Source organism: Anoplopoma fimbria, chromosome 8 (assembly GCF_027596085.1).
Source record: "Anoplopoma fimbria isolate UVic2021 breed Golden Eagle Sablefish chromosome 8, Afim_UVic_2022, whole genome shotgun sequence".
Lineage (NCBI taxonomy): Eukaryota > Metazoa > Chordata > Actinopteri > Perciformes > Anoplopomatidae > Anoplopoma > Anoplopoma fimbria.
This window is the reverse complement of record NC_072456.1, coordinates 10,788,597-10,801,528: the sequence shown is the minus strand read 5'-3', so window position 1 is coordinate 10,801,528 and position 12,932 is coordinate 10,788,597. Positions and strand designations below refer to the sequence as shown.

The following is a 12,932-nucleotide window of genomic DNA, read 5'->3' as shown; positions in this document are numbered from 1 at the left end:
TCTTCTGCATTGTATCAATTCTAGTTTGTTTTCTGTTATTTATTGATTCATTTTTTGTCCTTAAGTTTGGATGAAATGAGCGCTGCTAAAGTTATACGCACATGGTATATGTCTCTATTTTCTTTCTCTTGAATTGGACAATGAATCATTTTTGATACATTGATGATATGTATTTAATACAACAATGACAAAGAAGCATGAAAGACAAAAAGGAAGTTACTAAAGACAAAGAAAAAAAGAAAAGAAAGAAAGAAAGGGAAAGCAATGAAGTAAAATAAAAGCAGACAGATGGAAACAAGGAGAGGACAAAGGAAGAATAAAGGACAGGATGGACTTATGGCCAGAAGGAGATGTTGAAGCCAACAGCGCAAAGTGTCGGCTCAAATGGACCGTGAGGGGGCAACTTCTGGCTCCTGGAGGATTTCTCTTCAGGTCATCAAGCATCATATTATGGAGACGCAAAATGTAACTACAGTCTTTCCTCATGCATGACTACTAGTCTTGTCTAGTGGTCTCATTCCCTCTTTTTTTTCATTTTCTCTGTTTGACTCGGTTGCCAGAATACACCAATTCCCAAACCAAGCCGTAGCATTCCCATTACCATGTATGTTCAGACTGACTAGTGCCTGCATAAAAATACGCACAACATATCCAATCAAATCCAATAGAAGCATGTTTATACTCCTAAACATCAAATATTAATCAGACTGTTTAATAATCAGAATATATTTGACTGTATATATTTTCTGCTGCACAATCTTCTCTTGCCCACACTTGTGCAAACATAGTATATATGAAAAGATAAATCAGGAACACTCTGTGCCTTAGATAAAGCTCATCATCCCTTCATTGACCTCTCACCAGCTCTGGTTTGGCATTGCTTCCTCCTTAAGATGCCCAAACATAATGAGTGGTCATTATGAGTAGTTAAGTTTTATTTTATAAATAAAAAACAACTAACTACAGTATTACATTGAGACTGTTATATAACCAGTAGAAGGTTCCTCTCAGTAACTTTAAAGTAAGTGATTTTATAGTATCAGCAGAATCCACACTCTGGTTCTTGTAACAGGTACTTAGACTGTTTGTGTTGTGGCATACAGAAACAGAAATGCTGTGCACTGCATATTAAAAAGATTTACCAAAACAACGTGATTGTGTCTTGTATGATGAGGTTAGAAGTGCAGTTATCTAAGCAACCGTTTGTTCCGCTTAACAGGCTTGACAAACTCAAATACTCTCTAAGGTGCAGGTTAAACCTCCCCTGGAAAAAACTGTCAGCTTAATGGCCTCTGCCTTACGCTGATAACTGCCAAGGTGTCTCCTGCTCTTTGGAAGTAGGTGGATAAAGGTGCAAAAGCCTTTGTGTAAAGGCGCTGTGAAACAGAGCCAAGGGTCTTTTTATTTCTCTCTTTGAAGTGATTTGACATTCAGCTCAGGCTTTTGTTTGAAAATGCACCCTGCCTCCTGGCTCCTCTGTTTTCCTTCTCTAAACTTCAGCACATTACACAAAGTTGGAGCAGCGCTCTTGTCCTTGAGTGTAACTTACAGGTTGTCTGCCTTCTGTGTTTTTGTTTGACTTCCCCCCCACAAGTCGATTGAGGGCGTCAGTCATAGAGGGAGAGGCAGATGGCGGAGGACACGCTGGCAGGTCTGATAGCGGGAGACAAACAGTATGTCAAACTCCATCTCTGCTACGAAAATCGAAGTAGATGGACACAACTCTCAGTGCAACCGCAGGATGTACAACAGAGTGGAGGGAAGAGGCGGGCTTGTGACGGGAATGCCAGAGCACCATGTCACTGCTGATGACAGTCAATTTGTCTGCGAGTCAACAGGCTTTGAGAGATGCACTCCACTGCAGGCGGTAGAGCAGAGCTGACGGTATTAATAAGTGGGGTACTTACCTATTTTACATGGACATGCTGCACAACATCATGCATGTCTCACCCATTATGTACCAAGCACTCATTCATCCATCTGAAGATTCTTCTCAACAGAAAATTCGGGCATTGGTGGTTTGCTTAAATGCCTTGAGCAACCTGTGTTTATGTTTTTCTGACACTTACTTATGCAAGTAATGACTGTTCCTCGCTGTAGCATAGGTGGCTGCAGCATCACATTGTCATACTTGTGCAAAAAAAAGGACAATATGTGCAAATGATCATGTTTCAAAAATGTGTGTTTTTTGATTGACTATTGTAACAAAATCCCCTTCTATTAATCAATGTTGGTTTCATTTAGACATAAAGACAGTCTTCTTTTGCAATCAGGTAGTTTAACCATAAAGTATTTGCCATGCACGACATTTTACTTAAAGTCTCACATTTAGCATTTATAAGTATGCAAAGCTTTTTTAAACGGTTTGTAACACACAATAGTGCAGCTTTAAGGATTATTACAAAGGCGTTTCACCATATTTTCAAATCATTATTATATTGTCATGAAGTATCCTGAGTTTGCCAACAGGAGCACTGATAGTTGTTAGCAAATAAATAAATAAAAAAAGTTATATCTGCTACACCATAGTGTGTTATATCATAAAATGTTGATGTAATGTCAGTATTTAATGTTTATATAAAGCCCTTATGAATGCTTATATTGGGGAACTGCCAAAAATAACTATAACAAATGTATTTCATGTTTATCAGCACTGTTTATTAAATGTAATATCTTTCCATTGCAATGAGGATTGGCTCAAATTCTGCTAATCACACATTTATAAAATGGAAATGATCAAATTGAAAGATGTATCATACATTTCTTAAACCTTTCTTTTTTTCTTATTTAAGTCCATTACCTGTAATGTCTGTGATTCCACTCAACGTGGGTTCATATTTTATGAATATGTGATATTCACATGAGGTCAGATTTCAAATTTTGTCAGAACATATTTCCATGAGAAAAGGGTGTGATGCACTTCATCTTCTTTGTGAACTGTGGAACTGGTTCAGAATGTGTGCAAGACACCATGTGTTCATTTTTTTCATTTGTGAGTAAAATCTGAGCTTGCTGTGAGAGGCCTCTGGTCATTACCAATTCCCCAGAGTACTGAAGCCCCCGGGCTTCCTTTGATATTGCCTTCCCTGCTTCCTTTGATACATATGGGGTCAGTATGGCTGCTGCTGTTCACCTGACAAGGAGGAGTTTCACCAGGAGTAAAATGTCTCAGTATCTTCTCCAAATTTTCTTTGAGGGTTAGATGGAGCTCTCTAGAAAACTTGAGTTATGTTGCCACCAGTTGAACTGCATGGTGATGGACAAGTTTCCTCCTTCTACACCACTGCTCTATCTATATACTGCATAATTCTGTTTGACAGTGAGCGAGACACAGACGACTGTATCTGGTTGATAAAATACATATTCCATTCATACCTATTGATTTTCCTGCAAAAGTCAGAGATTTGAAGATATTCCCAGGTGTTGAAACACTAAATCTATCTAATTTGCAAATATTTACGATTTTACAACTCTACTCTAATACTTTTTTCCAACGTCAGTAATACCAAATAGTGGCAGACCTCCAGATTACATAGAAATCTGCAGCCAGGTTATCGAAAAAGGACAAGGTGTCAGCTCATCACTATTTAGTTACACTGTATCCGTTGGTTGTATCCCTCTGGTGATCATATTCTGAGGCAGTTGTCAGTTGGCTCTGGCTCCTGCCTACATCTTTGATATCTGATATTTTAACCTTTCATGAGCTGACAGCAGACATCTCCTGGCAGGCACTTCTGGCCATGGCTAAGTCTATGATCAATACCACAAGTGACTGGGCCTTTGCCATCTGAGGCCCTAAGCCTGCTGTGTGAAAATAATATATACAATATTATAGGCCTATATATATATATATATATATATATATATATATATATATATATATATATATATATATATATGTTAATCCCTTCTTTACTTTTTTTCTTTAAGAGCTATTTATATAAGGTTTTAACTTGTTATCCCAGTACTTTTGCAGTTGCTTTAACTTATAGATGTACACGTGGAATGAATATTGGTCAGCCAAGATCTTGACCTTCACTGAAGAATCCTGTGGATGAGAACAAGATGATATGCTTGCTCAGTGTTGGGTCACATTGTGGAAATCTGACTTATTTGAATACCTTTCCCGAAATCAGACTAATGAATTAACCCTGACTCTCTATCCTGGAAGAACTACCCTGTGTGTAATTAGAGACTTGAACCAGCAGGGAGCACACTTTTCATACCATCGCAGTGGAGTCTATGGTACTGTATTTTGACTCAAGGAAACATCAGCTCTTTTTATACACACTACACTCCACTTAATCAACATTAAGTGTTTGCTGACGAGGAGGTGATGAGGAGGTGGGTGCATTATATCACCAACATCCAGTGAAATTCACTGAATGCATAATTTGCACATAACATTCCAAAGGCCAATAAAGCAGCCTGTATTAACCATTAACTTAATAAGTATTAACAATTACCATCTGTTGCACCACATCAATGGTTTACCTGACAGCAGTATGCAATTATATTCATTTTCAAAAAAAAAGGTGAGAATTTGAATAATGCACTCTTAGTAAACTGGTGTTAAAAACATTTATCTAAACAATTTTAAGTGGGAATATGTATGCATTTCAATTATTATCTTTTAGGCCCAGAAATGCTGACATTAGAAACATCAAGAGAGCCATTAAATCATTGAATTATTTAACAGTACCATGAATAAATATGAGTGTGAAGACTCCTAGGTAATATGAAAATGTAATTCTCCCTCTCTCTCTCTCTGTCTGTTTCTCATTCGCCCACAAGGCCATTCTCCCCAAGGCGCCTGCGTAATTAGTCCATATTGTAACAGTCTGGTAAAACACAGAGCTCACATATATATATGCACCCTTACGGACACACATCCTAATGAGTAAGCCTTCTCTTTAACTCGCCTGCTCTCTCTCTGTGTATATATTCAGGGGCGCCGCTAGGGATTTTGGGCCCCATGAAAAGAATCTTTACAGGGCCCCCAACACAGCGGCAAATTTTTTTACCAGGACATGGAAAATAAAACATGTGTGATTATATGTTAGTTAATAACTTAGTGTCATTATTTTTTCTGTATTATAATTTCATCATCATTAGGGGCCTCTCTGGGCCCCCCTCCATCATGGGCCCCCAGAATCCGTCTCCTTTACCCCCCCTTTTCGGCGCCCCTGTATATATTATTACTATTATTATAATAATGATAAGTATAATGACTTGGTGATCCCCTCGCCAAGAAGAATTTGGTGATGTGGGACGGCCAAGATCCCCAAATCTCTTGAAAGGTGAGAACCACCTCGAAGATGGGCAGGGCAGGGCAGGACAGGGCAGGTAGGATGGACGGGTTTATAGGGAGAGGGAGTTGCTTTCGCTGCAAACTTGTTTCCCAATCAAACCTTGGCTCACGGTCCCCTGCGCCAGGAGCTCTGCATTGTGGCCCGGTCCACCATCCGCTTGTTCTTGGAAACAGCGTCAGAGAGCAGCTGAGAGAGGCTTAACATTTCAAACGTCTGGCGGTAGGCTGCAAAGTTTCCACCCTGAAAACACTGTCATGTGTTGGAGCACGACACCACACCTCCAGGCACGGTGGTCGGTGGGAAGGAGCCTCTCTGGAGCCTGGGATCACACTGTTCATGCGTCGTTTTTGATTTATGTCTGATGGAAGCTGATTTATTTCAATAAAGAAGACCTGTTGTAGGTCAGTTGATTATTGTGATTCATCAGCTCTTCTGACAAGTCATTTATTTCTTAGTCCTGATTCTAATTGAGTAAGTGATTAATCACGTCCTGGTCCTTGAATCCGTTTTGATACTTTGCGTAAAACTCGGTAGCAGCAACATAGTGCACCACGGATTCACAGCGGGATTCCTGTGTTATTAGTCATAGATGTCCTCTCAGCTGGAAGGAGGCCTGCAGCAGCTGGAGACAACAGCAAAACTTGATGTACTGAAATCCGAAGACGTGACGAGTCCTGACGGATGCGCCGGGCAACGCGGTTGCCGTGGGGACGGAGGGCAGGATAAACCGGCCCCGGCTCCAGAGCGCCATCAGCCGAAGACACGCAAGATGACCCGGAGCCCCAAATGCGCACGCTGTCGCAACCACGGCGTCGTGTCGTGTCTGAAAGGCCACAAACGCTTCTGCCGCTGGAGGGACTGTCGCTGCCCCTGCTGCCTGCTGGTGGTGGAGCGGCAGCGCGTCATGGCGGCGCAGGTCGCCCTGAGGAGGCAGCAGGCTGCGGAGGTGAGGGGAGCACAAGGGCAGGTCAGTGGGGGAGACATGATGGAGGATAAACAGATGGCTTAAAAAACATGACACACAGTAGATGAGTATCCAGAGAGAGAGAGAGAGAGTGTGGTATCAAAATGAGGCCCAACACGTGAGTTTAAAACACTATTTAAAGTGTACTGACCATCTCAGGGCTCTGTCTAAAATACAAGATTGCTTGATAAAAAAAAAAAAAAAAAAATGGAAGGTCATATGTTTGTTTGTTTTTCTGCATTTATACAAAACAGAATCATATTTTGGGAGATTCCGAACATTTGAGTTGTTTTCTATTAGAAAGAATGAGCTGTCGGGTAAGTTTATTCAGGTTTATTGTTTATTTAATCAGGTGGTCTTGTTGAGATTAAACTATTTTTAACAAGAAATGCTTATCTCAACAAGACAAGTAAGTCTCACAAAGCCATCGACAGACACACAACAAAAAAATACTGAAATATTGAAAATACACTGAGTTTGTTTTGCTGTTAATTCCTGTAGTATGGTGTATTACTACAGAAGTCTGCATTTATAACTAAAGGTAAAATATTAAGTTATGTATTATAAAGTGTTAACATTTCGAAAACATATTTCTGATCTCATAGACATTTATATTGTTGTTACATTTTGTTAAAACATAATATTAATATAATAGACTAACTAAGATAGAAAGTATGTAGTAGAAAGGAGTAGAAAGGGGCATTAGGATGCTCCACTATACAACCCAGCTGAGGGAAACCCTGGTGCCACATGAAAAATAAGACTCCCTCTTCCCAGGTCCCAAGAACCACCAGCAACAAGCAGCCCTTTTAAAAGTTTAAACTAGTAGCTTCAGAGTGGTCTAACAGCAAAACACTAAACAAAAAAAAGTCAAATAAACTTTAAATCAAATAAAGTGAAGCAACCTAAACTAACCATAACACCACTTGCATTTACCTTAAGTAGCTGCATCTTCTGGTGTCAACAGGGTGAAAAGACAAATATCCCCCATTCTTAAATGTAATATCTATAAAAAAAAAGATCTACTTGCCTTTATAATGTATTACTTCACTTCAATTACCTTTGGGACACAGTCTCAGTACAATATGATTATGTCCAAATGTCTAATTCCTGTTCCCATGTTTCTCCCAGGGTAAGGTCAGGTGTGCAGGTCCGTTGCAGAGGACTGCGTATCAGCGTCACTCGAGAGCAGCTGAACCAAGCATACTGGCTAAGAGCATCCTGCAGGGTAAAGTTTCATTAACATCTCATCTTTCATTAATGTACTTCCTCTGTCCTAGACTGTAATATAAAGAGCAGTTCTTGTTCCCCCCCGTAAATTAGATGAAACCATGGAAGTGAACTTTAACATTTACCTTCTTTGCTTTTAATGCGTTGAGTTTGAGAGAGTAAATGCAAGATCACACATTGGTCAACCTTGTTGGTCATCTATTGGCGGAAGTGAGTCGCTGCTTGATGATCCCACATTTTTTTTTACTTTTTTTACTTGTCCAGGGTGAGATAATATTGGTAAAAAAAATCACAAGTAACCCCTTTTGGAGTATTTATTGTTGGTCATTGGGGCTTTTTATATATATTTAATATGATATTTAAGTTTTTTTTGTACTCCTCGTATACATAAGAGTCCTGTCTATTCTTAACCTTGATCTGTTTAGCCTTGTTGTCCCTGTCCCAACCTATTTCTAAGAAAATTGAGAGATGCAAAAAACTGAGTCAAATTCCTTTCAAGTGCATGCATATACTTGGCCAACAAAGCTGATTGTGAAGTGAAGAAAAATTCACAAAAGAAATACATAATTAAATATTTGTTTGAACAATTTGTTAGGACATTGATTCTCTGAAGTTTATCTCAACATGAGCCGTAATCCGTCCATGTCTGACCACAACCTTTATCCTATAGCCTTAGCTGAAGCCTGATTCTAACAACCAAAAACCAAGTCTTAAACCAAAATAAATGGTTGACTAAGTGGATACCAGCTTCTTGTCCTTAGAGCAGACCTACAAGTGCATGCTCTTTAACACACTCATTCACTATGTACCTAATGCTCTTGCTGCTATTGTCTTTCTTAAGCCCTGCTTGGCTCAAATCTGCCAGTGCTTCTTCTTGGCTGTCAATACCCTGCATTACACACACTTCATTTATCCAAGCCACCTGATCTCTGTGGCTTCACCATTACGCAACAACAGGCCATTACTGTAATAGACAGTGTGTATTAATACCTGCTGACTTACAGTCAAATCCTGCTGGAGGCTTTTATCTTCTTTACAGCCCTCTCAGCCTCACTGTGCTCTCAGTAAAACAAAAATGACACTGCTAACCAACTGCATAATTAAAATGAAGTACTCAAACATAAACATGACAATTAATTGGTTGGAATAAATTCATTATTTATTAATGAATTAAATAAATGAACACATAACAGAAGTGTGTGTCTTTTCTTTCTGTACAGGGCTCAAACCGGTGGTGCCGCTGGAGGAAGACGCCTCCTGCTGGTTGAAGCAGACGCAGCGCGATCAAACGCACTTTACGTGTCCCACCATCAGCAGCCGGATGAGGAAGAGGAGAGCCTTCGCAGACAAGGAGCTGGAGAACGTGATGCTGGAGCGCGAGCTGAGACAGAGAGAGCTGCAGGACGACCTCTCCTTCTCCTCTTCTGGCCTCGTCCCTGTGCTGCACCCTCCGCCCCCGCTTGCCCCCCAAGCCTCCACTGCTGTCTTCTCAACAAGGACCCCACCACTGCAGGGACGTCCAGTTATGTGCCCATGTATAAATATAAGCCTATTTATGATCGTGACTTTCAGTTCTATCAGTTCTTCCACCTAAAGAGCAGGTCATCTGCAGAAGGTGAATATACTGACTTCTTATGCCAAAGCTCAGAGCAAACCAGGAGGGATGGGGAGTGGCTGAATAGCTGGCAAGGCCATGAAAAGAAAGACAGATCAGAGCTGACGCCTCTACCACCAAGACAAAGACTCAAACATCATGGCCGAACCTTGTCAGGTCTAGACCTTGTCAACCCCCCCCCAAAACCCACAGAAATAATGGACTCTAATGGCTCCTCAACTGTCACACGCTCTATTTTTGGAATGGATCAGGGTATCCTGGGCGGGCCAGACGTCAGTGCACCCAGTAGGACTTTTGAACCCAGACCCCTGACAGCTAAGAGCTGGTGCGCAAACACTTCTGCCGATCAGGCACGTCTTCATGCCGACTCTGTCAAGAGCCCTCATGGCAGCTCAGTCAGGACTCCCACTGAGAAGCCATTACCTTTCTCGGTGGAGGCTCTGCTGAGGGCCTGAGAGGCAAATGGAAAGCAGTGTAGTGCATTTTGTTTATGTGCGGACTAAGAATCCCTGTTGAGTGAATAAATATAAAAATTGCTAGTTGTGTAACATGTTTTGAAACACTTTTCTTGACATGTGCTGCTTTCTATTCAGTGAAATATTTATACACAATTCCCAGAACATTATTCTTTGTATTTTCTTTTTGTTATACATTTTTTAAATGTACTTTTAATTATATTTAACTATGATATAACAATGAAACATTTATGTACTTGATAACAAGACTTCATTTTCATGCCTACATCGGGCATATTTTGTACAAAATATGCTTTAAAATTTGTAATCGTTTTTATACTCCTCTGTCGGCAGTGTGGTAAAAATATACTGAACCATTCTACTACTCTCTCACATCAATCATACTATGTACTCTTTCCATGCAAGATGAAATATACAGTACTTACATAAAACACAGTTGATGAAAAAGTCAAGTAGTGTTCGAACTTGTGCCCATTTTTTCCTTTTTTGCACTGATTTTCGAAATCAAAGTGTGGATGTGGTTGGCTAAACTCTGCGCTGCTCTCGGGAGCTGCGTGTCAAAACAAACCAGGTGCTTAGAAATCACTCTTAACTTATAAGAAAACCAACACTGGAAGGAGGATCATGAGGGTAATCAGGTGGTTTCCTAAAAAGACAAAGCAAAGATTTCCCCCTCCAAAATAATCTGTAATAGCACAAAAAGGGCTGACTGCAAAAAAACAACAACATACAACTGTGATATTTTTGCAATTGTTCCCCTCCTTTTTTTACCAAGTAAGAAATAAGCATAAATTATCTTTCGGTAATCTGTATTGTTGACATCATTTCAATTATGCAACTTTAAATTGAATCATCATATGTCCCACAGTTTCATATCACCATCCGACAGAATGAGGGCAGATAGGAAATATTCACCAAAGGGTGAATGGGAAGGTGCCTGCGTTGCCTAGGCGACATTGTTCTTTATTGTATGTTGAGCCTGACGCCAACCGGGTTTGTTTGAACACACATTTGATCTATATCCATTTTCCACTTTTCTCTCCTTCTGTGGGTTTTTGTAATCTCGCAGAGATGGAGGTCAGATTCTTTTGACAACTCTGGACCTTGTGGCGTCAACACAGAGGTGATAGCGCTGCTTCGTGTCTTTGTTTGCTAGTATCTAGCAGCATATCAGAATGCCTTTCCCCCTGTCTTTTCACAGAGACAGACAGAGAGGGAAGATTGGCACAAAAGGAAGACGATGTGTGACTGAAAGCATTGAATATGTGCCTTTGTTTTTTTTATTTTTGTTCACCAAATTTCAAATATTAAAACCTTTTACTTGCAAATTTACATTTTCACTATGATGATGAAAAGATGAGGATCAGTCACAGAGGGGTGATAATGAATTATGTTTTGAATAACACAGAGGATATAAATCAATTTCACCCCCAGCAAAGGTAAAGGGGAGAAGCCCAATTTTTTCAGTTCCCCCATGTTTCATTCTGGAGTGTTCTTAGATGAGGTGTGTGGCTTAATAGATAGCGACCCCGCTCTAAAATGCCATTCACGTTCCACTGTTCTTGTTAGGACTGTGCTAGGGACAGATAGATTAGCTTAATTGTTCTGTGCTCTTTGGAAAGGTTTGAATCGATCTGTAATCGCCAACATTTTCCTCTGTAGGCAGATGGAAGGAAGGAGGGAGAGAGAGGACATGTGGGGGGTTATTCGTTTCAGGCCAGTATGCTGACAAGGCAGTTTCAACAGGTTGAAACATGTTTTTGGAGTTGTAACAGCACAAACCCTTCTCCTCCCCCAACCCTATGCCTTTTGTTGCCCACCTCTGGCGCTCCTGCTCTTCATGCTCTCGTTGTGCCTCATTTCCATTTCAGCAGGATTGATTTCACTTGCTGTGTTCAGGGTAGAAAAGCTTTGCTTTGGCCTTTTGTCCTGTGACTGTGATCTTCATATTTTCATCATACAGACTCCATCAGCTGCAGCAGTGACTGGAGACATGAGAGAAAATATAGGGAAGATCTGAAGAGAGCTGGCGGGCTGGGGGAGACATGACAAAGAGCTAGCCGACAGGTTACATTTTCTCCCGCTCCTTTAAAACTTTTTTGTTCACCTCCACCCTTTTTTATTTATATGAGGTTCTTACCTGTCCCTCCTCCAACCGACAACCAAGCGTTGAAGCCTGTCCTGACCTAGCTCGAAGCCATCACCCTCCTATCAAAACGATCTTTGTTTTCCCGTTGCCTTCATGTCCTTTACCACCTTGTATTGTTTACACAAGCTGTGTGCAAAGGCAGACGTGCAGGGAAGGTAAATTATCATGCAAGTGTGTTTTTCACAGGCCTCCAGCATCTCTCTTAGACCTGAAAGAAGCAGCCAGACCTCTCTAGGTGTTTTGTATGATCTACGTAACAGTCTTAGGTCTCCCCTTGGAAAGATCATGAGCAACATTTAATGTCAGGGTTCTGTGGAAAGCCTTTGATTGCGCTGCCAGCTCTCCTTATTACAGAATGATAGTGGACTAAAAGCATATGGCTTGGTGTGGCAAGGTCATTTCACTCTGCACTTCTGAGGGAGCTGCTGTCTGAACTTAATGGGGTTATTATGGGATGTTTGGACAGTGCAAAGAGCTCTTCAGGCTGATGAGGACTCTGTTTCTGACACACTGAATTTTAATAGATAGAACAAGTTTTTTTAATGACTATCTAGTTGGTCCACTCAAAATGGCTGCATCTGAACTGAAGACAAGTTGTAATCGTAGTTCTATCTCATAAACCTGCTTTTGTTGGACTAGGATGAAGTTTAAGTCAATATTGATATATCATACTGGTGCGGTCTTGACAGTGCTGACCATTGAGGAGATGGAGAGCCAGAGTCCAAAATGGAAGAAGGTAACATTATCTCATTAGCTGTGTATCACCATTCACTTTCAGTTAACCTCCTCTGTCAAAAAAAGTCATTGTTTGTAGTCAGTTTTGAAACAGGAGTCCAGGGTACAAATTTATCTTTTGAATAAACTTGATAACTTATTGTTTATTGACCAAGATGAGCTTATGAGTTTGCTAATTAACCGTTCTTTTCTTAACCTAAGTATTTTCCTTCGAAGATGGAAGTTTATTTTGAAAAGTATGAAAGGGTTGGAAATTGACACTTGTTTCTGGCTTTTTTTATAAGATATCCCACGGACCGTTGTATGAGGATACGTTGGCTGGATTTATGCTGCACTGTTGTTGTTTTATCACTTTTGGGTTTACTTTAACCCTAAATACAACTCATTACACAATAAAAACAAACCTTTGTTTTTTTGTAATAAATCCAATTAATATAAGTCTACAATTGCT

At 40.4% G+C, this 12,932-nt stretch overlaps 1 protein-coding gene across 1 annotated transcript; it reads left to right on the top strand.

The window, feature by feature from the left end:
- The first annotated feature begins 5,731 nt into the window (after nucleotides 1-5,731).
- dmrt2b (doublesex and mab-3 related transcription factor 2b) lies at nucleotides 5,732-9,732 on the top strand. The gene is given in 5 exon segments (XM_054603411.1): nucleotides 5,732-5,783; nucleotides 5,896-6,279; nucleotides 7,408-7,504; nucleotides 8,727-8,971; nucleotides 8,974-9,732. Coding segments are annotated over 4 exon segments (1,323 nt in total). The 5' UTR covers nucleotides 5,732-5,783; nucleotides 5,896-5,901; the 3' UTR covers nucleotides 9,577-9,732.
- Nucleotides 9,733-12,932: the final 3,200 nt, after the last annotated feature.